At 36.8% G+C, this 26,472-nt stretch overlaps 6 protein-coding genes across 7 annotated transcripts; all 6 read left to right on the top strand.

Annotated features, from left to right (window-relative positions):
* The first annotated feature begins 16 nt into the window (after positions 1 to 16).
* On the top strand, positions 17 to 672 carry LOC116000130 (succinate dehydrogenase assembly factor 4, mitochondrial). Its single transcript, XM_031240161.1, has one exon. The coding sequence runs from the start codon at positions 74 to 76 to the stop codon at positions 419 to 421; it is 348 nt and encodes a 115-aa protein (XP_031096021.1). The 5' UTR covers positions 17 to 73; the 3' UTR covers positions 422 to 672.
* A 153-nt stretch (positions 673 to 825) lies between these two features.
* On the top strand, positions 826 to 2,553 carry LOC116000129 (putative RING-H2 finger protein ATL21A). The gene is made up of 2 exons (XM_031240160.1): positions 826 to 1,595; positions 1,942 to 2,553. Exons 1-2 carry the CDS (start codon positions 917 to 919, stop codon positions 2,370 to 2,372), a joined length of 1,110 nt encoding a protein of 369 aa, XP_031096020.1. The 5' UTR covers positions 826 to 916; the 3' UTR covers positions 2,373 to 2,553.
* A 1,478-nt stretch (positions 2,554 to 4,031) lies between these two features.
* On the top strand, positions 4,032 to 8,195 carry LOC115999909 (spermine synthase). The gene is made up of 11 exons (XM_031239862.1): positions 4,032 to 4,213; positions 4,966 to 5,138; positions 5,479 to 5,523; positions 6,110 to 6,186; positions 6,276 to 6,398; positions 6,518 to 6,622; positions 6,705 to 6,777; positions 6,939 to 7,010; positions 7,354 to 7,549; positions 7,676 to 7,808; positions 7,891 to 8,195. The coding sequence occupies exons 3-11, from the start codon at positions 5,514 to 5,516 to the stop codon at positions 8,008 to 8,010; spliced, it is 909 nt and encodes a 302-aa protein (XP_031095722.1). The 5' UTR covers positions 4,032 to 4,213; positions 4,966 to 5,138; positions 5,479 to 5,513; the 3' UTR covers positions 8,011 to 8,195.
* Positions 8,196 to 9,068: 873 nt separating this feature from the next.
* On the top strand, positions 9,069 to 11,940 carry LOC115999608 (plastidial pyruvate kinase 4, chloroplastic). The gene is given in 5 exon segments (XM_031239449.1): positions 9,069 to 9,484; positions 9,571 to 10,687; positions 11,398 to 11,401; positions 11,535 to 11,778; positions 11,871 to 11,940. Coding segments are annotated over 5 exon segments (1,851 nt in total).
* A 1,071-nt stretch (positions 11,941 to 13,011) lies between these two features.
* Positions 13,012 to 16,972, top strand: LOC115999817. The gene is made up of 3 exons (XM_031239742.1): positions 13,012 to 13,127; positions 13,211 to 13,298; positions 14,088 to 16,972. Exon 3 carries the CDS (start codon positions 14,257 to 14,259, stop codon positions 16,570 to 16,572), a length of 2,316 nt encoding a protein of 771 aa, XP_031095602.1. The 5' UTR covers positions 13,012 to 13,127; positions 13,211 to 13,298; positions 14,088 to 14,256; the 3' UTR covers positions 16,573 to 16,972.
* A 685-nt stretch (positions 16,973 to 17,657) lies between these two features.
* LOC116000192 (probable trehalose-phosphate phosphatase 2) lies at positions 17,658 to 26,338 on the top strand. Of its 2 annotated transcripts, none has more exons than XM_031240222.1 (8): positions 17,658 to 17,886; positions 24,083 to 24,293; positions 24,398 to 24,538; positions 24,652 to 24,723; positions 24,877 to 25,002; positions 25,112 to 25,168; positions 25,299 to 25,619; positions 25,850 to 26,338. In XM_031240222.1, the coding sequence occupies exons 2-8, from the start codon at positions 24,120 to 24,122 to the stop codon at positions 25,991 to 25,993; spliced, it is 1,035 nt and encodes a 344-aa protein (XP_031096082.1). In that variant the 5' UTR covers positions 17,658 to 17,886; positions 24,083 to 24,119; the 3' UTR covers positions 25,994 to 26,338. The 2 variants fall into 2 exon arrangements, with proteins under 2 accessions (XP_031096082.1, XP_031096083.1); XM_031240223.1 differs by having other exon boundaries at positions 17,658 to 17,891.
* The last annotated feature ends 134 nt before the right edge of the window (positions 26,339 to 26,472 follow it).

Below are 26,472 nucleotides of genomic sequence, written 5' to 3'. Positions count from 1 at the left end.
ATCTAGAAGACAAAATCCCTTGCCCCTGCCTTATTCAGGTTTGTTGTCTAACGAAGACGAAGGAGGTGAAGACATGGCGAAGCATCTGTGCCGTCTGTTTACGTCGATGATCGCGCAGCCTAAGCTCAGTTCAGGTACGTCCGAGTATTCAGCGAGTCGACTCATTTGCTCATCGGCTCAGAGATTGCAAGTCCACAAAGAGAATCCTCTGGAGCACGCGCCGCCAGTCTCAGAGGAGAAGGATAAGGTTCGCAGCGGAGACGAGACTATGTCCGATCCGGTATCTCAGAATGAAGAGGGCGGTGAAGAAGAAGCCGGCGATTTCGTGAACAAACAAACCGGAGAAATCGGAGGCCCAAAAGGTCCGGAGCCAACTCGCTATGGAGATTGGGAGCAACGCGGCCGCTGCTCTGATTTCTGAAATAAGTTTCATAGCTTTCGCCTTTATGAATCTCCATAAGAAAGGTTAGATATTTTGGAAGAAAGGATAAGTTTGAAAACTTGGGACACAAATCCTGCTTACTGAGTAAACAATGTTGTCTTACCGAGTCAATACTGGCTCCCATAATTTAATTTGCCAATTAATGCTATATAGAACTGTTAAAATGGCTATGATGTAAGCCCTCTTAAACAATATCATTATTCTCAAATTAATCCTTTGTTTATTGCTAATGATGTGTTCATTTTAGTCTAAATAATATATTTTTGCTTATCATTAAGCTTTAGCCTGGTGTTGACCTCAAGATAATGACTGCTTACTGTAAATCTCGACGCAGACAAGACAATCATATGGTTTGAACTATGAAATGTTCAGCACAGCATTAGTCATGCCTTGTTGGGTGGAATATAGTTATGGTTTAGGTTTCAATTGTATAGCTGGAATCTGGATTTTGCAAGTCTTTCTGTCTAGCTACTCATGGATACACACAGCACTGTGCAGATTGTCTTGTTTCTTGCCTTTACTCGTTTCTTGGTCACGGGAGCTTGCTTTGATTCTACATGTGACCGTACTGGGCCTTTGATTCGGTTTCCTTTCTGGCTGCAGAATCTCCAGCCCGAGCAGTGTGGCTATCCGGGATTTCGTTTATCCTGTGATAGCTCAAACATGACAGTTCTTGAGCTGCCTAATTCAGCTCCCTTGACTGTCCAGGCTATAGACTATGCCACACAGGAGCTATGGCTTAATGATCCTAGTGACTGCCTCCCTTCCCGTCTTTTGACCTTGAATCTCTCTGGTTCTCCCTTTGCTGGTGTTTACTATCAAGATTTTACGCTGTTTAATTGCTCGTTTGATTACAGAGTGTATAGGTTAAATCCCATTGCTTGTCTCAGCGGTCAAAATTATACTGTGTTTGCTACATCTTCTGCCAAGGCCTTGAGGTTCTTGGCATCGTCTTCGTGTAGCTTGATTGCAACTATTGCTGTCCCAGTTCAGTGGTCATATTTTGAGCAGGTTTTATCCTCAGATCTCAGTGATAATATCCGGCTCACATGGGGTGCTCCAAGCTGTGGCAAGTGTGAATCGCAGGGTGGACGATGTAGGCTGAAGAGCAACTCCAGTAACAAGATCGATTGCCAAATTTCTCCCAGCCACAGTAATTTTCCCTAACTTCTCACTGCCTTTTGACCTTCCGTTTTAATTTATGTTTCCTCATTTTTCTTGAAATTTCATGGAGCATCTTATGTACTATTTTGTTCTTTCAGATTAGCAATAATTGTGAGCAAATTTTCTAGTAGCCTAGGTGGTTGAACTGTTTCATGTGTTTATGCTTATTGCTATAACTAAACTGAAGGAAACTCATAAACTGTGGATTGGATAAAACATTGAATGAGGATTGTGTTTCTCATTCCTAACGTGATTCTTGAACAGATCTTGAAATAATCTTTTGCGTTTCAAACTATGTGAGGTTTCACCGTTGAATGTACATTTCAACTTTGCAGGACTTCCTAAAGGTGCGCGTTATGCCATAATTATCGGAGCTGGTATACCAGCGTTTTTGTTCTTTAACGCGCTGGTATGTTTTCTTCTCCGTAGAATCAGAGTTTGCTGGAGGAGAGGCCGCCCAGAGGTTGAATTTACCCTCTCTGTCGTGGCTCCACCACGCCCTGTCATGACAACAGGCCTCGATGAACCTACAATAGCGTCCTACCCGAGAACTGTTCTAGGCGAGAGCAGGCGCCTACCCAATCCCGAACATAATGTCTGCCCAATATGCCTGTCTGAGTATCAGCCCAAGGACACCCTGAGAACCATCCCCGATTGCCAGCATTGCTTCCATGCTGATTGCATTGATGAGTGGCTTAGGCTCAATGCTGCTTGCCCTGTCTGCCGCAATTTTCCCAAGTCTTCTGCCCCTGTTCATGCTCTGTAAGCTGCACTTTTGCTGCTTCATCTTTTCTGCTGGATTTTAGTCCTTTTTTGAGTGATTATGGGGGTTTTCTAGTGTATGTATGTCATGAATCCATAGAACTCCAACATATGAGCTGGGTTAGCTTGTGACGCACTATAATAATAATAATAATCTGCCACACTATATTGTTGATTTGTTGGTTCATGAATCATGAGATTTAGGAATTAGGATACATTTAAAAGATCATATATTCTCATGTTTGTTGGGAAAGGTAAGTCATCCATATTTTATGAGTAAAACTGATTTAGTTTGATTCGGTTGTTTATTATGTTACTGCTATTCCGTACGAAGTCCACAAACCAGCAAATCATGGCAAATTATTGCATGGACCATGTGTGGATCAAAAATAAAAAGTATATTATTTTTATACTGAATGTACATTATTTTTGTACTGTAAGTACATTATTTACTAGTATATATCAAATAATGTACCTTCAGTACAAAAATAATGTACCCTAAAATAATGTACCTACAGTATAAAAATAATGTACCTTCAGTACAAAAATAATGTACTTTTTATTTTTGGTCTATACAGCTGTGTGGACCATGGTCCATGCAATAATGATTGGCAAATCATATGGTGGGCTAACAGTAATATATTATAAATATATATTTAAAAATTAAATACATACAAATAATATTGCAAGTACAGTGAATCTATTTAATTATAATTGGGAATTTATGTACTTATAGTAGTGAGTTAGATACTTGCGATTATGATTTTTTTTAAATTAAATTTATGTACCTAAAATAATGATATTATGCACTTATAAATTCATTTTTAAAATTCAATATGAGTGTCATTTAAAATATTTTAACTAATTTTTTAATGATATAATTTTTATATATTAATTTTATTTATACAAAAATAAATAAATTAAGTAGATAAAAGTTTTGGACCAGAACCTACCTTGTAAGTAGCTCTGGTCCAAGATATAACTACTCCCACAAACCGTGGTAGTTACTTATTCATACATTTTAGTTACTTATTCATACATTTTTAATGATGGAATATGTAATTAATAAAACAAGTTATTAAGCTAATTACACAATATATTGTATTGGTTGCTTAGCATAATCTCTTCTCCCAAATATTGTTTACTAAATCATTGACCTAAGTTCGTGCAGGCTTAGTCAACATATTCGATCTATAACTTCGAGTGCTAATTCTAACATTTTTGAAGTCTAAAATCCAGACTGATCTGAATAATAATCTCGAAAGCAAAATTTTATTCCTAAAAGAGATAAAATAGTACTACGTTAATGGTGCTTAATTAAAGGAGTTGTTAAAAATTGAAGTGACTAAAAAAGATGGAAAAGACTTGTATTTAAAGAACAATTAAAGGAAAGGAAGAATAAAAGAAAAGAATGATACCGTAAGTGACTAATTTCCTCGTAAATTCATTTTAGATTTTATTATTTGTTTATTTAAAAATATTAATTAAAATAGAATACTTATTAATTTATTATAAAAAATTACATTGTTGATATTCGCATGGAATTAAACAACATTATATACGTTTTATGTGTTTTTTTTTTTTTGTTAAACATAAATGCCTTTTTATTTTATTTTATTTTTAAATCGGTACACGTTTTTCGTGCAGATGCTGTCACTTTCAATAAATAAATAAATAAATTTTAATGCATGTTTTCTCACATGGGGAATTATTTTATAATTGCCATCCCATTGAGAAACGTTCCTTCAACATGCGAGCGAGAGTGGATAGCATGCAAGATTCTATTATTACTGCAACACAACTTTTGACCTCCAGCGTGTGGTAGGAGAACATCATGATGATGATGTAAATATTACAAACATTTTTTTAATTTGTTCTTTATATAAAGTTTTTTAAGTATGATCTATTTTTACTTTGTGATTTATAGATTATTATTATTTTTGTGTGATTTGTTTATTATTATTTCTCTTGCGTAATTTGTAAATTATTATAACAAAGTGAAATTTAAGAGGTGTTTGATAAACAGATGTTAGAGAGTTGTTAGTTGATTGAGTTAGTGGATTTGATTAGTTAATAGCATTAACTGATTGTAGAAAGGTGTTTGATTACATGCAAAATGACTCTTTCGAAAAATTAATAGAAAAAATTGCTCACAAGTCAAATTATCGGGGTAGTGCAAGAAAAAGGAGATGGAGGGGTGGGTCATGGGTGGGAAGTGAACAGGTGGGGTGCCATGTGGTCCTTCCTTCTTCTTCTCCAGTCTTCTTTATATATGCAATGAATGCTTTTCAAGTTTTCAGTCACTGCAATATTCACACTCAGTTTGAATTGGTTGAACTGGTATATATATACAAGCCTTCAGCTTGTTCAATTCTCAGTCATTTTCTTCCACTTTCGACTATATTTTGCAGTATTCAAGTTGTATATAAGCTAGCAATTTATATATATTAGGATTAGGAACAAATTAAATTATTTTTGCAATTTTAGGATTTATATATCTTGGCTCTTTAATCTGCTACTATACATTTGTGTTTTCTTAGACCTTAGCTTCTTGTCTGTACGTGATGATTCATTGATTCTATGACTGTTAATTACAGTGAACTTAGGTTGCCGGAGAAAGGATAATATATGGAGGGGAAGAACGGGCGTACTAACGGCGGCGTGGGGGTTCTGCCGTCTTGCTGCTTGAAAGCCAGTGTGTTTGATCCACAGCTTCAGGGAAAATGCCATTAAACAGTTGTCTCTGGATGGTTCTCTCATCCCCGTGATGGTGAGACTAGGCATTTATAAATTTTGGTCCTGTTCATAAATCGGATATTAGCTGATAGTTGATAGGGTTAGAGAGTATAACTAGTTGGTAACATTAACTGATTGTAAGGAGTTTTAGCTGTTAGCAGATAGCTGTTTGCTATAATTTCTTTCTCAAAAAGTTAATTGAAAAAGTTGCTTTGAACAGTTTTTTGAAATTTCAAAAAAACTGATTAAATCTTAAACTAAGTCAAACAGTTTAAATAAGTTAAAATTGACTAATAAGTTTAAATATTTTATCAATCAGCTAATTATATATTATATGCTTGACGTTTTTCTGTTCATTTTCCTCTTTATTGCAGCTGAAAATGGCAAGGCATTGTATTTCAACAATCCTATGTGGCCAGGTTTCTCCCTTCCTTCTTCCCCATCACTTCATTCTCCAATTACTATCTTTACCTGTTAGTAAGATGTGTCCCACATCGGGGCTAGTAATGTAAACTTGAGTCAAATATTTATAATATAATGCGTCCTACATCGGGGCTATTGATGTAAATCTAAATCAATACATAAGACTTGAGTCACTTTTATCTGTTAGTGTGATGCGTCTTATATCGGGATCAGGCCAAATATTTATCTGTTAGTCTACACCAGGGCCCCCTGATGTAAACTCAAGTCAATACATAAGACTCGAGTCAAATCTTTACATGTTAGTGTGATGTGTGATGTGGGCTAGTGATGTAAGCACGAGCCAATACATAAGACTTGAGGCAAATTTTTGTCTATTAGTGTAATGCATCCTACAACGGGACAAGCCAATACATAAGACTTTAGGCAAATTTTTATCTGTTAGTGTAATGCATCCTACAACCGGGATACTCATGTAAACCCGAGTCAATACATAAGACTTGAGTTAAATCAGATGTAGTTAGTACCTGGGTTCATATGATTTCTGTAGCTTAGTGCTAATTGATGGCTTAATCTTGCTTGTAGGGGAAGCACATTCTCTCAAAGTAGAGAAGATTCTGTTCAAAGAACAGTCTGAATACCAGGAAGTTATGGTGTTTGAGGTGAACCATCTTGACTATAAGCTATTTTCTAATGATTTTATCAGAAAAGTCTGAATCTTTTACAGTTTTATCTTTATTTACTGTTGCAGTCTGCATCCTATGGGAAAGTTCTTGTGTTGGATGGCATTGTTCAGTTGACTGAGAAAGATGAATGTGCTTATCAGGAGATGATAGTGCACCTCCCCCTCTGCTCAATCAAATCCCCTAGAAAAGTATCACTTTCCAGCATTTTCCCTCTACTTTTCATGTAAAAAGAAAAAGACGAGATTTATCCAGTGCAGACCCTCGGGTAGTGAAAAAAAGTGTAAATTGTGGTTGCTGATAACTGCAGGTTTTGGTTTGTGGTGGCGGGGATGGAGGAGTTCTTAGGGAGATCTCTCGCCATAGCTCGGTCGAAGTTATTGACATTTGTGAGATAGACAAAATGGTTATAGATGTAAGCAATCCATAGGCAAAAGATGGCTTCCTGCACCCTTTTGTTGTTCTGCAGAAATGTAATTCCAGCATGCTTTTTGCAGGTTAGCAAGAAATTCTTTCCCGAGTTGGCTATTGGGTTTGAGGATCCCAGAGTCCGGCTCCACATTGGTGATGGTATGCGTTGTCTTTCTGTTTCTTGTTCTCGTTAATCTCAACAGTATGAGCTGCAAAAAAAATAAATAAATAAATAAAATTGACACCATTCATGGTGTATATTGGATATGTGTATATATAGTTCAGAGATATAAACTTTCACATCCTCTCATGTTTTGCAGCTGTGGAGTTTCTAAGGAATGCTCCTAGAGGAAAGTATGATGCCATCATAGTTGATTCATCAGATCCCATTGGTTTGTCCCTCTCATTCTTTACAAGTTTTTTGCCACTTTTTTGCCACTGTTACAAGTTATATAGTACCCTTTAGACGGTTAAACGTGTAGTCGCACTATCTGTTTACCTTTTTTAGTTTAGACGAAACGCATTTGCTGTCAAAGTGCACAATGCTCCATGTGAAGCCCTAATATTGTTGGTTATATATACTTATGTCCTTATAGGTTATTTTACTTGTAATCAGCCAAGAATAAACGGTTAATTTACCAAACACTTCTGTATAACCAGCTAGGACTATCAGTTGGTCAAAACAGCTAACTCAATCAGCTATCAGTTAATTGCCAAACACTCCATTTGTCATAGGTCCTGCTAAAGAACTGGTGGAGAGACCATTTTTTGAGACAGTGGCAAGAACATTAAGGCCTGGGGGTGTTCTCTGCAACATGGCAGAGAGTATGTGGCTTCACACACACCTTATTCAGGACATGATCTCTGTTTGCTGTGAAGCCTTTAAGGGTTCAGTTCAATATGCCTGGACCAGTGTCCCAACATATCCCAGGTAAAAATCCCGCCATCCCAGCTTACGCTACACTAATCCTAAACCCCCAGAACCCCTGCTCAAGAGTCCTTCCAGATGCCTGTTTTCACACGAAGATTGATGTTTCTGTTGTATGTCTGCCTGCAGTGGCGCGATCGGGTTTCTGCTGTGCTCGACTGAGGGGCCGCCTGTCGATTTCCTGCACCCGATCAATCCTATAGAAAAGCAAGACGACGGAACACTCCAAACTCACAGACAGCTCCGATTTTACAACTCTGATGTATGTTCTTTCCCAGATTCTTGGCTTTGTTCTTGCCCATAAATGTCACTAAAACAGATTGTATCTTTTTGTTGCCTGACAGGTCCACAGGGCTGCATTTGCACTGCCATCTTTTGTTAGGAGAGAACTTGGTCACCATGCCTTATCTGCTGCAACTGGAGTTCATCAGAAGCCTTCATCTGTTAATCAGATGTTTTGTTAGCATTCATTCAAATCATACTTGAATTTCATAAAGATTTGGGTAGATGCAGTCAAGGCACAGTATATATTGTGTGTTTGATTCTAGCAGATAAGCATATGTGCAGTGTGAAATCAGTGTAATTGGCAATTATGATTTGCAGCTTCCATACATTAACTCTCTAATTTGCAGGAGCTAAGAGTATCGTATCATGCTGTATTTTTTTTTTATTTAAATATTTTAGAATTATATGAAATTTTCCACCACATTGGAGTAGAGATAAATATTGAGTTCTCCCTGCCAGAGATGGTTTTTTGTGGGATCGGCATGATTGAGAAAGTAAAAAATCGTGAAAAATAAAAGACTATTGAGGATGCCTTAATAGTTCATAAATATCAACTATTTGATTTACGGGAAATCCCGATGCACCAACTCCAAAATGTGCTCTAAGTGGAGTATGTCTTGTAACTCTAACCGACAATGGACCACAAGGTAAACTTAACCTAGTTTGCTCACAAATAACCAGCTCAAACCTAGAAGGCGAATATATAACTCCTACAACGAGTTTAATTTGAAATATTGTGACTAGCGAAGAAGGACCATAATGGGTGAACTAACATAATTTGCTGATAGATAATTCCCTCAAATCGATAAAATTAATAAGCAACTTTCACATAGAGTTAGTTACCAAGCCAACTGAAACCTAAAATGAAGATATATTACAAAATAAATATAATTTTTCTAAATATTAAAATGAAAACTTTGAGTATGCATGTATAGGGACACATGTGTCTTTTACATTAGATATAATTTTGGGTTGATGATGTGTAACGACTAACGACTATTATCAACTGTAATTTTTTTCAGTTGAAGAAGTGCAATGAAAATGGAGATAGAAATGTGTTTAAATGGTCAAAGATTCTGATCCGAAAAGGATTGGAATCCATAAAGAATCGAATCTGGCACACGCCCACCACACTCCACCACCGCCACCCGTCACAGAATCTTCGCATATCGGCGGCGCCGCCCCATAAATCCGTCGTACCACCGCCGGAGAACCAAAGCTGATTTCTTGAAGTACCATGGCTGGTTTCTTGAATTTTATATCATTCTATCTATATGGGAAGTGCAGTGATAATCCCCACAATGTTCATTTCAAAATCCCCAGAACCAAGATGAAGATGGTGGCATTCAAAATCACCATGGCTGGTTTCTTGAAACCCCCAAACTTTTCCATTTCAAATCAAGATGAAGCTGAAAATTGGTATTCAAGGCAATATACTGTTGATCCTGTTATGACTGGTCCAGAAGATAGTGCAAGTTCTTGTGATTCAGAGAATTCTCCATTGAAACCTGAGAACAGAATGAAGGGAGATGACCCCATTGACAAGCTGAAAGCTCTGCATTTACTTTTGGTGGCAATGGAGCAAAAGAATGCATCAGTACTTAAATTGTGTCACAGGTAAATTGTGCTATAGACTAGTATTTATATTGCATTGTGAACCCGATACAAAAATTATGTACTATCAGTTAAAACATTCTGTATCTACCGTTAACCGTTTCTGTAGATGTAAACATGAAGAGGCTATTGGGCACAGTTCCAGGCAAGAGAGCCACTCATGTGATGGTTATAGTTGGGCAAGAGGGTACTGAAAGTGAGACACTTGTGGCTGATCTGATAGAGGCTGGGGCTAGCGTTATTCGTATCAATTGTGCACATGGAAGCTCGTCTGTTTGTGGCGAGATTGTTGAAAGGGTGAGGAGAAACTCCAAGGTTGTTGAGAAGCCATGTCGCGTTCTCATGGACTTGGCGGGGCCAAAGATTAGGACTGACAGATTGAAGGGTAGCTCAGATGTGGTGAAAATAAGCCCTAAGAGGAATGGTTTTGGAAATGTGATGTGTCCTGCTCAGGTTTGGCTAATTGCCCCTGGAACAGCTCCCCCGTCGCCCTCTCAAGCCTCGCCTGATGAAGTTTTGTATGTGGATGGCCAAGAATTTCTCAGTAAATTGAAGGTGAACGATGAAGTCAATTTCTGTGATGCTCGTGGGAAGAAGAGGACACTGAGAATCACGCGGAGATTTGATGGTTTTGATGGCGTTGGATTCATGGCTGAGTGCCACAAGACTGCATATGTCGAATCAGGTGCAAAGTTATGTATTAAGCGGAAGAAACAGACACAGCAATTGTCTGTTGGAAACGTTGTAGATGTACCTCAAAGAGACCATTTTGTCAGGCTGAGAATTGGTGATTGGCTTCTCATATCAAAGGGTAGCCCGAAATCCCAGAATGAAGGTGATAAATGGAGTTTTTCAATTGGTACTCACAGAATAATTTGTTCATCCACCTATCTGTTTGATTCAGTGAAACCAGGAGAGCCTATTGCTTTTGATGATGGGAAGATATGGGGAACCATAAAAGCAACCAGCAAATCTGAAGCCCTCGTGTCGATTACTAATGCAAGTTGAAAGGGCACTAAACTCGGCCCAGAGAAGTCCATAAACATCCCCGAGAGCAACATCGAGCACGAAGGCCTAACTCCAAAGGATCTCAATGACCTGGACTGTGTATCTAACCGTGCTGACATGGTAGGGGTCTCGTTCGTCAGCAGCGTTGCAGACATCGCTGTATTGCGTAGGGAACTCGAAACGCGTGAGCTTCGAAACCTGGGAGTAGTGCTAAAGATAGAAACAAAAGGTGCAGTTGAAAATGATGAGACCGGAGTGCAACAAATAAATGATCCATTAAAAGTCTCGAGTGGCCCGGTAACAAGATCTAAGTCAAGGAAGATTCAAGAGGCTTTTAACACTTTTGTGCAAACAGATTGGAGTCCAACATCTTTTGTGTATTTTTTTTAGGTGGGAAACTACTTTGCAAGAATTGTATTTTTTATTTTTGGGTGGAAATTACTTTTGCAAAATGTTGTATTTTTAATTTTGGGTGGGAAATTATTTTGTATTTTAATTTTGGATGGGGAATTATTTTGTATTTTTAATTTTGGGTGGGAATTACTTTTACAAAGTTGTAATTTTTTATTTTGGGTGGGATTAGTGACCTAGAATATTTAATACCTTATTTTCCCCTATAAATACCCCATAAACCCAATGGTTTGAGACACACCTTGTAAGAATTTAATTTGAGTGAAATTTCTCTCTTTTCTTTGCATGAGAAGTGCATTGAAGTTTAGGTTATTTGTGAGAAGCATTCAATCTTGGTAGGCTAGTGAAAAGCTAGTTTATCCCCTTATCTTGTTATTTATATTCACACACATATCCAAAAACCCAAAAAGAATACTATTACTCATATTATATAGCTAATTTTATTTTTGTATCTTAATTCTAGTGCTAGATTCCTAATACTCTAATTCTTAGCCTTGCTTAATAATCTAAGGGTTGAGAGTATTATTTGTTAGTTTGGTGAGACATTTGTAGAGTTGGGATCTTAAAATCCAAGAGTCTACAAGGTAAGATCCTCTTTTGGACACGAAAGGTTCTTGAGTGATTCCTTAAGTGTGCACTTATTGCGGGAAGCAATCCATGTACGCATCAGAAAACCTGCCACTTCTGCTGCTGGAGGCAATGAGAATGGGTAACCCTTTAGGGGTTATGATTGCCCGGGGGGACCTTGCTGTCGAGTGCGGTTGGGAGAAGTTAGCAGACATTCAAGACGAGATTATTCGTGTCAGCAGAGCTGCACACATTCCAGTGATCTGGGCAACACAGGTCTTAGAATCTGTCGTTAAATCCGGGATTCCAACCCGAGCTGAGCTTACTGGTGTTGGAATTGCAAAAAGGTTTCTGCTTCTGCTCTCTCTCTCTATTTATCTCCCAATTTGAAAGCCTTTATCACATAGCTGAGATTTCTGCATTTTCTTGCTGATCAGAGGGCAAATTGCATCATGTTGAACAAGGGAAGCATGTTGTGGAAGCTGTGCAATTGTTGTGCAACATTTTGAGCAGTCCAAGAAGAGAGGTGAAGCTTTAGGCATGAAAATAATGGGATTTATATAGATGGTGTTCTCAATATGTTGTGTGTTTTCACTTTTCAGTTTAGTAGATCTCTTCTGTTTTCATTCACATGGCATGTTAGCTGTCAAATATACTTGTATATGTACATGCAACATGGTTTGTTAATTTGTGTACCAAGCTTAGATTTGTCAAAACGGGCCAAACCAGGCAAGTTGGTCCGTTTAATAACTCATTTTTACACCGAGTTGGGTTCGAATATGAAATGTCCATATTATAATCGCGTTTTTTTTTTTTTTTTGGGGTTCTTTTTAAATACTTCTTCGTCCCGTCTGCCAATCCGAGTCCCGGCCCACTGCCCATGGATTTATTAAATTTAGAAAGAAATCCTAAATTTAGTAAACTAAACTAAACCCTAACAGCTCACATTCTCAATCTCTCATCGCTACAACTCCGTCGACTCCCTCAGATCGCAAACTCGCAGTACCTTCCAAAGTCGATCCTCAATTCCTCACAGTCAAAAGCCGCTGTAGAGACGCATACCGTCGTCCCTCCCTCGCATGAGTCACCTCGAATCCCTAAGTCCTTTTTCTTCTCTCAATTTCTCAATTCGTTGGGATTCGATGTGATCCGTTGCAACAATCCCTCCGTAGTTCGACTCTCCGTGAGTGCTTAGTTTTTATTTTTATTAATGTTGTTTGATGTAATGTTATTTTGCTAATTACGTTATTATTTTAGGTGCAATTATATAAGATTTTAATTACAAATGTATTGTTTATTAATTTTTTATAAAGCGTGCGGGTTGCGTGCTAGAATATAAAAATAAATTGTAAATTAATTAATTCATCACGGTTAATGAAATAAAACATATAAAATGAGACAGAAAGATTAGTTGACAAAAGGTTTGTAAGAAAAGTAACTTTAGTTGATTTGATTGGTTAGTTAACCAAATATAAGAATCTAACTAGGGTTAAATATTAACTCAAGTCTCATGCCTACTTTTTATTTTCCAAAATTTAGGGATTTTAAGCCATTTCAGCGCTCTTGCCTGTTGGGTTTTGACCAACAAATTTCACCTCTCCCTCCAAAAGCATTTTTTTTCACTTCAATTTGGTGGGAAAACGAAGTGATGGCCATCAACATTAGGGCAACATTTTGATTCAAATTCTCACTCTTGGTAAGTAATTCTCCATCTTCTTTTATGTTGAAATCTACGTTTTCTTTTATACGTAAAGATTTATCTTTGTTGCTGAATTCTAGGGTTTCGTTGCAAGATCAGTCAAGTTGATTTCGAAAAACTAGATCGTTATTCGTTGCTTCAACATGGAGCTTGGTGCCGATCCATTGGGTGTGTATTCTGTTTTTACTTTTTAAATTTGTAGCGTTGTTTGAATTCGGATCGTCATAGTTGCTGTTCATGATCTATGTAGAATATCAAACGCTCAGTGATTTATTGTGCTTGTTTAGAGTTAACTTTCAATCTATACCATAATTGAAATTGCCGAATTTAGTTTTGCTGCATTGTGCATTGAAAGCTAGAGAATCTTTGTGGGTAACTCTATATGGTAGCATTTCATGCTTGTGTTTCTTCCCGCTTTGTGCTTGGGTGTCTTGTTTAAGATTGTAGTAATTTTCATAGGAATGCAGAAAGAGCCTATTCTGCCTTAAGTGCACTGAAAAATGAGAATCTGTGTTTGTGTGGGTTGTTTATGTGCCATTGTGTTATTCTTTTGTTTCAAGAGGAATGCAGTTATATAATTCGGTTTTGTCATGAGAACCTTGTGTGGTGTTTTTATTCTTGACAAGAGCTGGACTGGTTGCAACATTTGCAATTTATAGTTGTTAAAAAAACCATGTCACAGATAAGCATAAGTAGCTTTCATACATATAGGTGATATAGCAGCAGGATGTAAATTGGTTTTCTGGAAAAAAAATGTTACAAACATTTCCCGTGTTTAGTTGTCCTGAACTCAGGGAAATTAGGTGGAAAACCTTCAATACACTGGCAATTTTGTGTTATCTTTAATGTTGCAATCTTTTATGTTCTTCACTTTGATTGAACAGTGTTTCTATGAACGGTCTGCGCTTAACTTGAGTTTGTACTCATAATAGCCTTCTATACTCTGGTCTGAATCAGGTCTTTGATTAAGGGAATGATCTCTGCTTTGAGAAGGCTTGCAAGATTTTTGAGCTAAACTTTTAATTTACTGAATTTCTTGCTGGATTGAATGACTTTTTGACTCCTGTGAATGGACTACTTGGAGTAGAAATAGCCCGAAGAACATTCAGAGAAACATTTGTAAGATATGGAGTGTAATAGAGATGAGGCCATCAGGGCTAAAACAATAGCCGAGAAAAAGTTAGAGCAGAAGGATTTTGCTGGCGCAAAAAAGTTTGTCTTGAAAGCACAAACTTTGTATCCAGGGCTTGAAGATCTTTCACAAATGTTAACAATTCTTGACGTGTATATTTCTGCAGAAAATAAGATAGGTGGAGAAGTGGACTGGTATGGAGTACTGGGAGTGAGCCCTTCGGCAGATGATGATACTCTGAGGAAACAGTACAGGAAGTTGGCTCTTATACTTCACCCTGATAAAAATAAAGCTATTGGTGCTGACGGTGCATTTAAACTTCTTTCAGAGGCTTGGAGCTTCTTGTCTGATAAATCTAAAAGGTTAATGTATAACCAGAGGAGAAGTTCAAAAGGATTTCAACAGAAAGCTCCAGTGCATTCTAGTGGTCCATCAGCACCTGCACGAGCAAATGGATTTCATAATGTCAGTGGCAGGGCAACTTCATCTTCAAAGTCCATTAGTGGTGGTGCTCGAGCACCCTCTACTTCAGTTCGTCCTCCATCCAATCCAAGAAATGATACTTTCTGGACCATTTGCCAGCGGTGCATGATGCACTATGAGTATCTCAAGGTATATCTCAACCATACTCTTCTTTGCCCTAATTGCCATGAGGCATTTCTGGCTAGAGAGATACCTCCACCTTTCAATAAGACATCCAATTCAGTGCCTCGACCAAGACAACAGAATTCAGGCAATCATGCTGCGAATGGAAATCAATCTCATCCAGGAAGAAATGTTGCATCGAATAAATCGTCAGGACCATCAATGGGTGGTCTTAATTCTGCTAATTACACAAACCTCCAGCAGGATCCATTTTCTGGAATGGCTCGCTTTGGAAGCACTGATCCTTCAATTGCTGCGAAGGCCACAAATATTGTACATCAGGCGCATGAAAGAATGAAAAGGGGGCGTGATGATTTACAATCTGCCACTGGATGGGACAGGGCCCATGCCCATAGCTCTGTTATGAAAAATGAAATTCCCTTTAAAAAGATGAGACTAGGTGAGGACATTAATCGTTATTCTTCAAATCCAGTGCATTATGCAGACAAGGGCTATGCTTCTTCAGGTAGGTATGGTAGGCCTAACAGCACTAGGGAGTTCACAGCACTTGAGATCAATAAGATGCTGATGGAGAAAGCTAAGAAGGAGATTCTTAACAAATTGAATGAGTGGAAGTCTGAAACTGTGCACAAGGCTCTAGATACAGAGAAAGAGAAGGTTAAAGAGAAAAAGAAAGAAAAAGAAAGGAACAATAAAGTTTCTGGACTTGGCATGAGTGGAAAATCCAATTCATCTGCCTTGAGGAATGTAGAGAGTTTGAATACTTCTGCTGATGATGTGAATAAGGAAGATCCTGCAGTAGCGGCTATGAGTGTTCCAGATCCTGATTTTCATAATTTTGACCTGGATAGAACAGAAGGTTCTTTTCAAGAGAATGAAGTTTGGGCTGCATATGATGATGACGATGGCATGCCTCGTTTCTATGCTTTGATCCATAAGGTTATGTCAGTGAAGCCATTTAAGTTGAGACTTAGTTGGCTTAACTCTAAAACCAATACTGAATTTGGTCCGATGGAATGGGTAACTTCAGGTTTCTATAAAACATGTGGGGAATTCAGAGTTGGCAGATATGAAATGAGCAAGAGTATTAATTCTTTCTCCCAAAAGGTTAAGTGGTCCAAAGGCCCCCGTGGAACCATTCACATTTTCCCCAAGAAAGGGGATGTTTGGGCCCTTTACAGAGACTGGTCTCCTGATTGGAGTGAGCATACCCCTGATGAAGTGATACACAAGTATGACATGGTGGTAGTACTAGATGACTATGATGAGGGAAAGGGTGTCTCAGTTGCTTCACTTGTGAAGGTTAGTGGTTTCAAGACAGTGTTTCGTCCCCATTTGGACCCTGAAAAGGTCAAACCAATACCAAAAGAAGAGATGTTTCGTTTCTCTCATCAGGTCCCAAGCCACTTGCTTACAGGTGAAGAAGCTCAAAATTCTCCAAAGGGTTACCTGGAGCTTGACCCAGCTGCTACTCCATTGGAACTTCTTCAGATAATAACCGATGCTAAGGAAGTACCAACAATGCAGAATGGTGGAGACATGATGGGAAATATCCCGCAACGATCTCCAGGAACTATGACAGATGAGATTGCTGAAGTGGCTTTTAGTCCCAGGGAAGAAAAGTTTGTACAAAACAGTGAAGAAGACTCCATAAAAAAAGACAAGATGGTCTTCCCTGAAGTTATGAAGGAAGTGGAAATTTAGAGTGGCGAATTAGATAGGAATGGGAGAAATTTTTTTTTTTTTTTTTTGGTTTTAAGGTAAATCTATAACTCTTAGGTCCCTTCGGCTTGTTGAAATGGATGCTTTTGTGGCTGGAGGTAACCTTAACCCCAACACCCATATGTTTATCATACTGCAAAAAACGAAAGCAGTTAAGACAGCAACATGGCTGGATGATTTTTTGGTTTTTGTTTGATGGGATGGTCTGACAGTCTTTTGACAAGATGATAGAGCAAGCTGATGCTTTAACCAAAAACAGATTGGTTAGTTTTCTATTTCAGAGTCATAAAATAGCACACTGTTTTACATTTTGCTGGTGTGGATTCATGATCATGTTTCTGTTTCTTTTTGTTGCTGTCAATTGCAATTTTGGGTTTAGAAATTCATAGATTGATAGATGAGGCTCTGCTCATTTTCCCTTCTTTTACTGCCTCTACATTTTGTGGATGATTTGGCTTCTTTCATTTATAAATCTTCTCCATATGTGCATCCATTCATGGCCAAATGTAATTCCTCTAATGAAGATTCTCCCTCCAATAGATAAGAGACTAAAGAAAACAATTAACTGCCAAGCACTTTGTGCTTAGATGGCATGTAGTGGCTCTCTCATATGGGAGGTAAGATCTAGCTATCGCCACAGGCCACAACATTTGCAAGTAGTAGCAATTTAAGTCTCTTCAAGGCCTCGTTAGAAATTAAACCAAGCGTTAAAGGTCTATAGCTCGAGGTAAACCAATTAGTAGAATGCACTGATAAAACATATTCAGTTCCTATCTTACAATGTAAGAAGAAAAAAGTGATCGTGTATTAGCCTTAAGTCTTTATTTCAACACGACAAAGAATCATTATAAATTGCTCAAAATTTAGTTGCGGTGTCTATATCCACTATAGTGAAATCCACACGACCATAGACCTATTATTTGATATTTTTTTTTAAAGTCGCATATAACAATACTTTATTAGCTAGTGAATATTTCTTAAAAATGATGTTAGTAGAGAAAATGACAAAATATATGGATGCCATTCTTTTTACGAATGCACCGTGTGAGAGAATATATATTTTTGGGATTCTAATGGGGTAAGTGCAACATTTACGGTATTGTGAGCAATGGATGGCATTTTTGGAAATGCACCAATAGCTTCTCCGCATGGGCCGCATCTATTATATAATCTCATAATCTCTGGCCTTCCCTCTCCTCCTACCCGGCGATTCTCTCTCCCACTCTTCCATGTTCTAAACGACGATACATTTCGATTTCAACCTCCTTCCGTTCTTCAATAGTCCGCAGGAATTCAGTAAGGTTTCTCCATCTTCTCAAACTCTCTCTCTCTTTGTCTTCATTCTCTCGTTCATGCAGATAAATGTGTATGTGTGCATGTGATTAGGCATTTATAGACAAACGAACTCTGTTATGAGCTTCCGTGCTTTTGAAATGCTGGTGAATTTTCTGTTTTTGTGTTGTTGTTTTGAAACCTCTGTTTCTCTCGGATTGCGTTTGATCGGTATTGATATTAGCTCATTGCGTCGTGATTTTTTTTCCTTTCCTTTTTTGCGTTGCTTTTCGTTCGTGCGTGAGGTGAAAGCGAATCGAAATGTTTTTATTTTGTTTGTTGACGGAAGTTAGGGTAGATGTTGCTTCTCGTAACACGTTCGAGGCAAGGTGCGTTCGGCACGTTACCAAAACAAAAATCGTCACCGGCGGCGGTTGATTTCCGGCAACAAGCTTGCAGCGCCATTCGGCCCATCCGCAGGCGAAATCTCAGGCGATAATAGCGGTCGATTTTTGCGTTTCGCGTTTTAGAAAGCCTTTGATTTTTAAGAATAATAATAATAATATAATTATATTATTATTATTATTATACAAAAATTTTCGTGAGATGGTATGTCGGATGGATCTTTGATTAATAAGGTCAAATACTTCACCCAATAATTAAATATCTAACTCTTGAGATGGTATTACATGTTATCCTTATTAGAATTATTTTATGTGATATTTTAGTATTTCACTTATTTTAGCAAGATAAGTGTTTCTTATTTTGGCGCACGAACAAAACTAAAAGCGGTTAATGTTCGTTTTTCCCTTCCGGCGGTGGGGGTAGAATCAGCGCTTGCTAGCCGGCAAGGGTGCGTTACACGCGTTGACTCATTGGTGAAAATCGATTTGGCGATGTTGATGGCCATTACGCGCCGGCGTGGTCATACTGCCTCGCCGATATGGTGCGTTTTGCTTTCGATCTCTGTGTGAGCATATACACCGCACACGTGGAGTTTTCGGGGTCCACTATCCGACTGGGCCAGGCACACTTAAGCTTTGACCTAGATGCACACAAAAGTGTACACTGCATTCTTTTGTGCCGGTGATTTTTTTTTTTTTAATAGAGTTTTGAATGTCTTTTCTAGACCTGCCTGAAAGTTGTCCACAGTCCAGATCATACAATGATCAAGTTAGGTTTATTGTATACTTTAGATTCTTACAACATTCAAAATCTTAGTTTTTATTAATTTGAACCTCTTTATATCAATTTAAAAGTTATTATTAAATTTGTCCAGTTTTATTATTTAGAATTTATTTGGGACAATGATTAGAGTTGGGATATTAAATGTAGTAGTTGGAATAATCTCACTTAGGACCCTTATATCTTTAGTTGAAAATTTTAACAATTGAAATAGTTGGGTACAGTTATTATTATCAAAATGGTACTCTACTAAATAGTGATTAGAATGATGAATTACCTAATCAGTAACTTGAGAGGAAAATTTTTCATACACACACATGCATATATAGAGGCTACATTGTACTATATTCTCTTTTTTGTTTGGATGCTAAATGGTATGCGTTGTGTGTGTAGTATTTTGTTTGCATATGTTGAATTGCTAACTGTTGTCGTTTATACTTTTTTTTTTCTAGGAATGCATGATATATGTGGGGGTTCTGTTTGATTTCTTCATTACCTTTAACTAAGCTTTATTTCAACTAAAGTTCGTTTATGATTTTAAAAGTTGAAGTTGCTAGAAGCTGGGTTGTTTCTAGCCTATAGAATTTAAAGCAGTGAGATATCGATTGCATGGATCCTAATTCTTTTGATCAAATAGCGTGTTTTAATTTCTTGAACAAAAAGTCGTCATTTGTTAGTTTTAAATTTAAAATCAGGTCTGGGATTGGTACGACTAAAAAGTAATGAGGTAGATTACGTTAATTTACCGCTAATCAATAGTATATAATATATTGTTAATTAGAGAGTATGTTCAGAACGAGTACAATTTGTCCATATCGTAAGTTGTCATTATTCAAGAATTGTGTATATATAATATATGTATATCCCACTATCTTCCAGTCACAGCCTCACAGACGTAGCTTCTCTGAACTTCTCAGGGTTATCAGTGTCTTTTCTGTAAGGCTTGTGTATATAAATTAAAGCTAAAATAAGTTTGCTTTCTGTCTGTGTTGTAAAAAAGCTTACCAATGTGTCGATTCTACAAGTTCCCATTTTCTGAATCCTCCAATGGACCAACTTCTTTTACTGCTCACCTCCTTATCTGACACGTAAATCTTTGTCATTTTCTACACTTTTGTCCTGCTACCAAACAAAAACCGAGAGAAGTTGATGCAAAATTTACAGGCAACATCTTGGCAAACGAACACAAGTGTAGGTTTGTCTTGAGCCTAATTCAGTAAAAGTAAAAAGTAGAATTACTTCCTGATACTCAATTATTAAGTCAAGCACTAACATATTAGCGCTTAAGACCAATAATTAAGCCTAAGTTCAGTTCATCTCTTCCTGTTTTACCTATGAAATGCACGTGCTACGCACAAAAAATGCAAATACTAGTTATATAAAAAAAGTCTTAAAGCCTATTCTTATGGGATTTGTTGAATCCACGAGTCTACATGTGTATTATGCCACGGAATAATAATTTACTATACGTAATCTGTTTGTCTTCACATTTCTGCTTATTAACCAATGTGAAATTTCTCATTTGTTATTTGCTTTGCATGATTTGTTTGATTGTGTTGTAGATCATTTCTCATTTGTCAACTGCTAATTAAATTAACTCGGAAATATGCATCAAATCAAAACAAGTAAACCTACTAGCTAGTGGCAAGTTGGCTTTTGTCTTGTTTCATTTTGTTTGTTTGTTTATTTGTTTTTAATTGAATCTCTTATATTTTTTTTTTCTCACATGAAACATGAAGTATCTAATGTAAATTGTAATGAGCATTATAGTGCTTTGACTATTAGTTAATTAGCCAACTCTATTATTATAAGTACCAAAATAAAATAAAACATTTTAAAAAATTAATATGTATATCCAATTACCAACTTCTTTTAAACCTTTCATCTCATCAGCCAGTAGTCACAAGCTTTATGCTTATAATTTTTTTTGACTTAAGCTTTATGCTTATATGTTTAATCATTCATTCTTAAATAATAAAGAGGATGTGATAACAATAAGAATATAACATTTCTCTACCCTTCTCTACTCCACTCCATCTTCTTTACTTCTCTTTTATTTTCTTCTTGGCCGCCTAGGTGTATGCGCAACACCAGTACGTGGCAAAAAACAATTTGACAAATTTTTATTAGATTTTTACTTTTGACAAATTTTTATTAGATTTTTACTTTTTAATTAGCCATGTGAGAACAAGGCTACGGGGAAAAGAAAAGAAAAAATTGTCAAAACAAATACTAGTACCTGCTCTCTTTTGTCTTCTCTAACAAAAACCCCTGCTTAACAGTAAACCCCTTCTCCCTCATTCCTCTCTTCTCTACCTTGAATTTAAAAAAAAAAACATAAAAACTGTCGAAAACCCCACTAAAGTTGCTCTTCACATGTAAACTTCATAATTTAAGTTTGATCGTGTGGAGTAAGTGGCTTGGTTCGAAGCCACGTGGAAAGTGAAATTATTTTCTGTCTATGCCCTGGCGGTGGGTTGGTCATAGTAAACTAATGAGATTCCAAAACTGTTGGCAACGTGGGGGGAAAGTAGTTAGGGCGGAGCCAAATGAAAGTCGGAGCCAACTTTCTAGCCTTTTTAACCATATAATAAACAATATTTAGTATAGGTCTTAGGATGTTTGACAAGTTTTGTCCCTATTGTCGGTCAGTCTTGATTGAGACCTTGGCAACCAGCCCGGGCATTATATTATATATTCCACATATACTCCTTTTTTTGAAGTGGCCATGCATTGTTGAGTCACCGACTCTGACCTTAATAATTTTTTATTCACTTCCCTTTGTCTCCTTGTTTCTTAATCACTTTTTTTCAAATCACTAGTTAGGGAGTACATTATAATGAATTTCCAACAAACATAGTATATGATTTCTTACTTGTTCAATCTAGATAGATCTGTGTGTAAACTTATAGATAGTGGAAGGAGTTAATTATGAAATTTTTTTATTTGATTAATTTCTAGTAGTCAAGTTCTGATAGTGTTATTATATTTTAAGAGGTGAAAATTAATTTCTTGTAGTATGAGTAATATTTTTCTGGAGTTGTACTTATTACTTAAAATGGGATTTACACTTTATAATTAAGTATTGACAAATATTTTTCGAACTTTTGGGTTTATGAGCACTGAGCAGTTAGGGGCTTAAACATATTAAAGAATACAAAATTTGGTAGTTGTTAGTTGTTAAAGATAAACTATTTTTAAATACTTTGAAAATTACGTGAAATTGTTAGATTTAAATTTCCACATGGTAAGAGTACTCTAGGATATGTGCACAATGTTTGTTTATCCTAATAAGTAATTAGTCATATATCTATGATTATGCATTATAATAATTATAACTCTGTATGCAACTGTCTTTTGTTTATTAAGAATCTGTTTTTATTTAATTAATTTTTTATAAAAAAAAATTATAAGCTAGTCTGGTGTCATTTTCTGCTTGCGTGTTGATTTTTTTTTTAAACGTGTTGATAATTATTATGATGCTCTTGAGGACTAGATCCAAATCACTGAAGTTCTTTCCAACAGCTTCATCTAAAGGAATAAAACAAAATTTACAACACTCAACACTTCTTATTGGAATTTATACCATTTTGATCCTTTAAGTATTCTAGCTTTGTTACCATTTTTAGTATTCCATTAGACTTCACCATTTAAGATAAAGATCAAAAGTCACTAATCTTCCCAAATTCGAAAGGAAGAAAAGCCCTAATTAAATTGTTTTCAATCAATTCCTCCAATTGAACACATTCAATCCTCAACGGATTTTCGTGGAAGGATATCAGTAGCATAGTACCTCATCTATTATCATCACGAGAACCCAACCAGCGCGGCGGACCCCATTGTTCTCCATCCTCAAGCTTCAGCTATGGCGGGTGGGTGAGGGTCAGGTTTAATGCTAGGATAGCTTAACCTCAACTTAACTTATATTTTTTTTAGTAAACAAATGATAATTCCAACAAACATTTAATTTATAAGATCGGCGGGACCAGAAGTTAAAAACATGTGGAGATTCTCTACTAGTAGTTGTGTCATTTCAGGTTAGGTGTTATGGCGGCAAGGTACCTTTCATGTGATGGGAGAACAAGTGCTCCCAACTTAATTGTTTATTAGATTCGGTATCTTAAAAATTAGGGTGTGTTTGGTTCGCACATGGGAATCGGAATCGGAATGGGTATCAAATACTTGGTAAGGGTAATGGGTTTTGGTGAAAGTATTTAGCATGTTTGGTAGTTGGGTGGAATGGGAATGAATATTAATAGTTGGGGAAGAAATGAAGAAGTGAAATGAAACCCTTATTTAATAAGGGTATGGATTTTCCCATTAATGGGGTATTCCATACCCATAGTAGCATTCTTAAAACCTATCAACCAAACACTAACAATCACTTTCATACCCATTCCCTATACCAAAACCCCCCAACCAAACACACTCTTAATAATCATATGAGAGTATTGGGAATGCTCAACTTTTCTCTTCTTTCGATCTTATTATTAATGACATTAGAAAAATAGCTAATGACTTGTCTAATATTAGCTTTATGTTCGCTAAGCGGTCCGCGAACAAGGTTGCCCACCTTCTTGCTCGGGAAGCCTTGTTTAAGTCTGACTGATCGGATTGTTTTGTTATTCCGTTTCCTTCTGTTGTTTCTGCTTTAGAGCTTGACTCTTCTTAATGAAATTTCGTCTTTGTTTTCAAAAAAAAATAAAAATTAATATTCATATGTTTAACTTTTTAAAAAGTCTATATATGTTTGTATTTATATTAAATTTATATATGTCACGGGCTTAACAAAGTTTCCTATGTTTATATCAGTTTGTTTTCCTTGTCTTTTTGCTGCTTAAACTTTACTAAAAGTCATTGCTCATAATAATATATACCATTTTGTTAGCTTGAATTTCTTCCTCATAAGCCTGGGATTGTTGAAGTTTATGTTTATGATAACTGTGCGGGTTCACTGATATTGCTGGATTTTCTTAAAAACTACTATACGTTTTAAGATCGAGATGCTGATATGTAAAACTTGTGTTTGGATCAGGTAATCAAATACTGAGGGATAACAGTAAACTAAGCTTATGGGAATTGCCCACTGCGGCCTTGCCAAAACACACAGGATAGAGGCGGTTCCGAAAGCCAGACACGACAAGTCCCAGCCCAGGGCATACTGTAAATGGCCCAAAGATGATATCGTTGATGATGATAATAATGACCCCATGCGTTCTGCTAATGCCAAATACAAATCTTGGCTGGTGAGTTACATCCCATCCCCACCTTATCTTCCACCATATATATATGTTTTAGATGTCATCTATCTCACTTTAGTGTGTAATATTATTTGTATCATGATCATCAGGAAAAACACCCGTCTGCACTGAGCTCATTTGAAGGGATGATGAGAGGAGCTAAGGACAAACGGATTGTCGTGTTTCTAGATTACGACGGAACCCTCTCTCCCATTGTTAATGACCCTGACAAAGCATTCATGTCTGATCTCGTACGTAAATCTCTTATATTATATATGTATACCCACGTATACAGTTCCACGATTGAATTGGAAGCCCCTGAGCATTTATTGTATGTTTTATTATATTTTTGTTGAACACACAGATGCGTTCAACTGTGCGCGAAGTGGCCACTCTCTTCCCAACAGCAATTATAAGCGGTCGAAGCAGAGAGAAGGTAAAACTACGCATTATTATTCAATCAATCTCAGTTTATATAATCCTATTAGCTAGTAAAAGGAAAAGAAGAAGAAGGAAAAGAAAAGAAAAGAAAGATCAGTTACGTTGTAGTTTAATTAATGTTGTGGCGGTTATGTTTGTGGATGTTCAGGTGCATCATTTTGTAAAGTTAGATGAAGTGTATTATGCCGGTAGCCATGGTATGGATATTTTGGGACCTGCAAAGCAACTGGAGTCTGATGATCGCAAATACCAGACCAAAACCCTTGATAATAAGGTCTGTTCAATTCCCAATTCATATATTTTCCTATTCAATTACTATACGCTCTGATCTAACCAGGCCAACTGATATTAATATTAGTATTACTTGTTAAATATTCTTGCAGGGAAATGTATTCACCCATTTCCAGCCAGCACAAGATTTTCTGCCTCAAATCAAGAAGGTCCATAATAATATATGATTGCTATTTTGACTAACAACACTGTACTTATCATTTGGCTCATATATATATATATATATGCACGTATATATGTATTTACATTGTTTTGGAATATGCAATGGCATATATGCAGATGTTGAGTGAGCTAAATGAGAACACTTCAGATGTAAAGGGAGTATTGATAGAAGACAACATGTTCTGTATTTCTGTGCACCATCGGAACGTGTTAAAAGAGGATTATGGATTACTAAAGAAGAAAGTTGACGCCGTACTTTCCAAGTATCCAAAATTCCACCTCACAAAAGGTTTGGAGGTTCTTGAAATCCGGCCAACCATCAAGTTTAACAAAGGTGACGCGCTGCTCTACCTGCTCGAAACCCTCGGATTCGCTAACTCCAAAAATGTCCTCCCTTTTTACATCGGAGACGATAAAACTGACGAAGATGCTTTCAAGGTATATATGTCTGCACATATTATATATATCATAAAATTAGTATATAGTTTTTAAGCTTAAGGTTGTCCGAATTGGAGCATGTGCTCCATCTCAAATAAAGCTGATATCTTTGATATATGGTTGACTCTGATACTAAATTGCTTCATTTCAACTAAAAATTTAAGTTGATAGTTATATTATACATTTATATTTATATATTATATGCTCAACAGTTTGGCCTGGCCTGGCAGGTGCTAAAAAGCAGAAAGGTAGGGTGTCCTATTATTGTTTCTTGTGTCCCAAAAGAATCCTTGGCAACATACTCGCTTCGCAATCCATCGGAAGTCCAATCTTTTCTGATGCTGCTAGCAAGATGGGGCGCCGACCATTCTTAGCTTCTCACGGATGATCCGATCCGCAGGTCTCCCACTTCCTGTACGTATATATGTATAATATATATAGCAAATCTATATATATCTATATACAAGGCGCTGTTTTATTTCTAAGTCCGCCTTGTGCATTCGCAGTTAGTTGTGCCACACTTTTTGGGCCGCAACTGCATGTTATGTTTTCCCCCTTAGTTTTTTTTTTTCGGTGGTCCTTTCTTGCCCCAGTAGGCCGGCATCATATATTTATTTATGTGATTATGTCTATACAGAAATCATTAATTAGTAAGTACGTTACAACTTTTTGTTAACATGTTTTGAGGTTTTGTACCTTGAACCTTGAACATGATTGAACTTCCCGAATCGTAATTTTCTTGTTGGATTTCTTTTGTTCTCCCGACCCATATATATATATATATATATATATATATATATATATATATATATATATATATATATATATATATATATATATATATATATATATA

The sequence above is a fragment of the Ipomoea triloba genome, chromosome 12 (assembly GCF_003576645.1).
Source record: "Ipomoea triloba cultivar NCNSP0323 chromosome 12, ASM357664v1".
Taxonomy (NCBI): domain Eukaryota; kingdom Viridiplantae; phylum Streptophyta; class Magnoliopsida; order Solanales; family Convolvulaceae; genus Ipomoea; species Ipomoea triloba.
The sequence above is the reverse complement of the archived record's forward strand: the minus strand, read 5'-3'. Positions and strand labels throughout refer to the sequence as shown.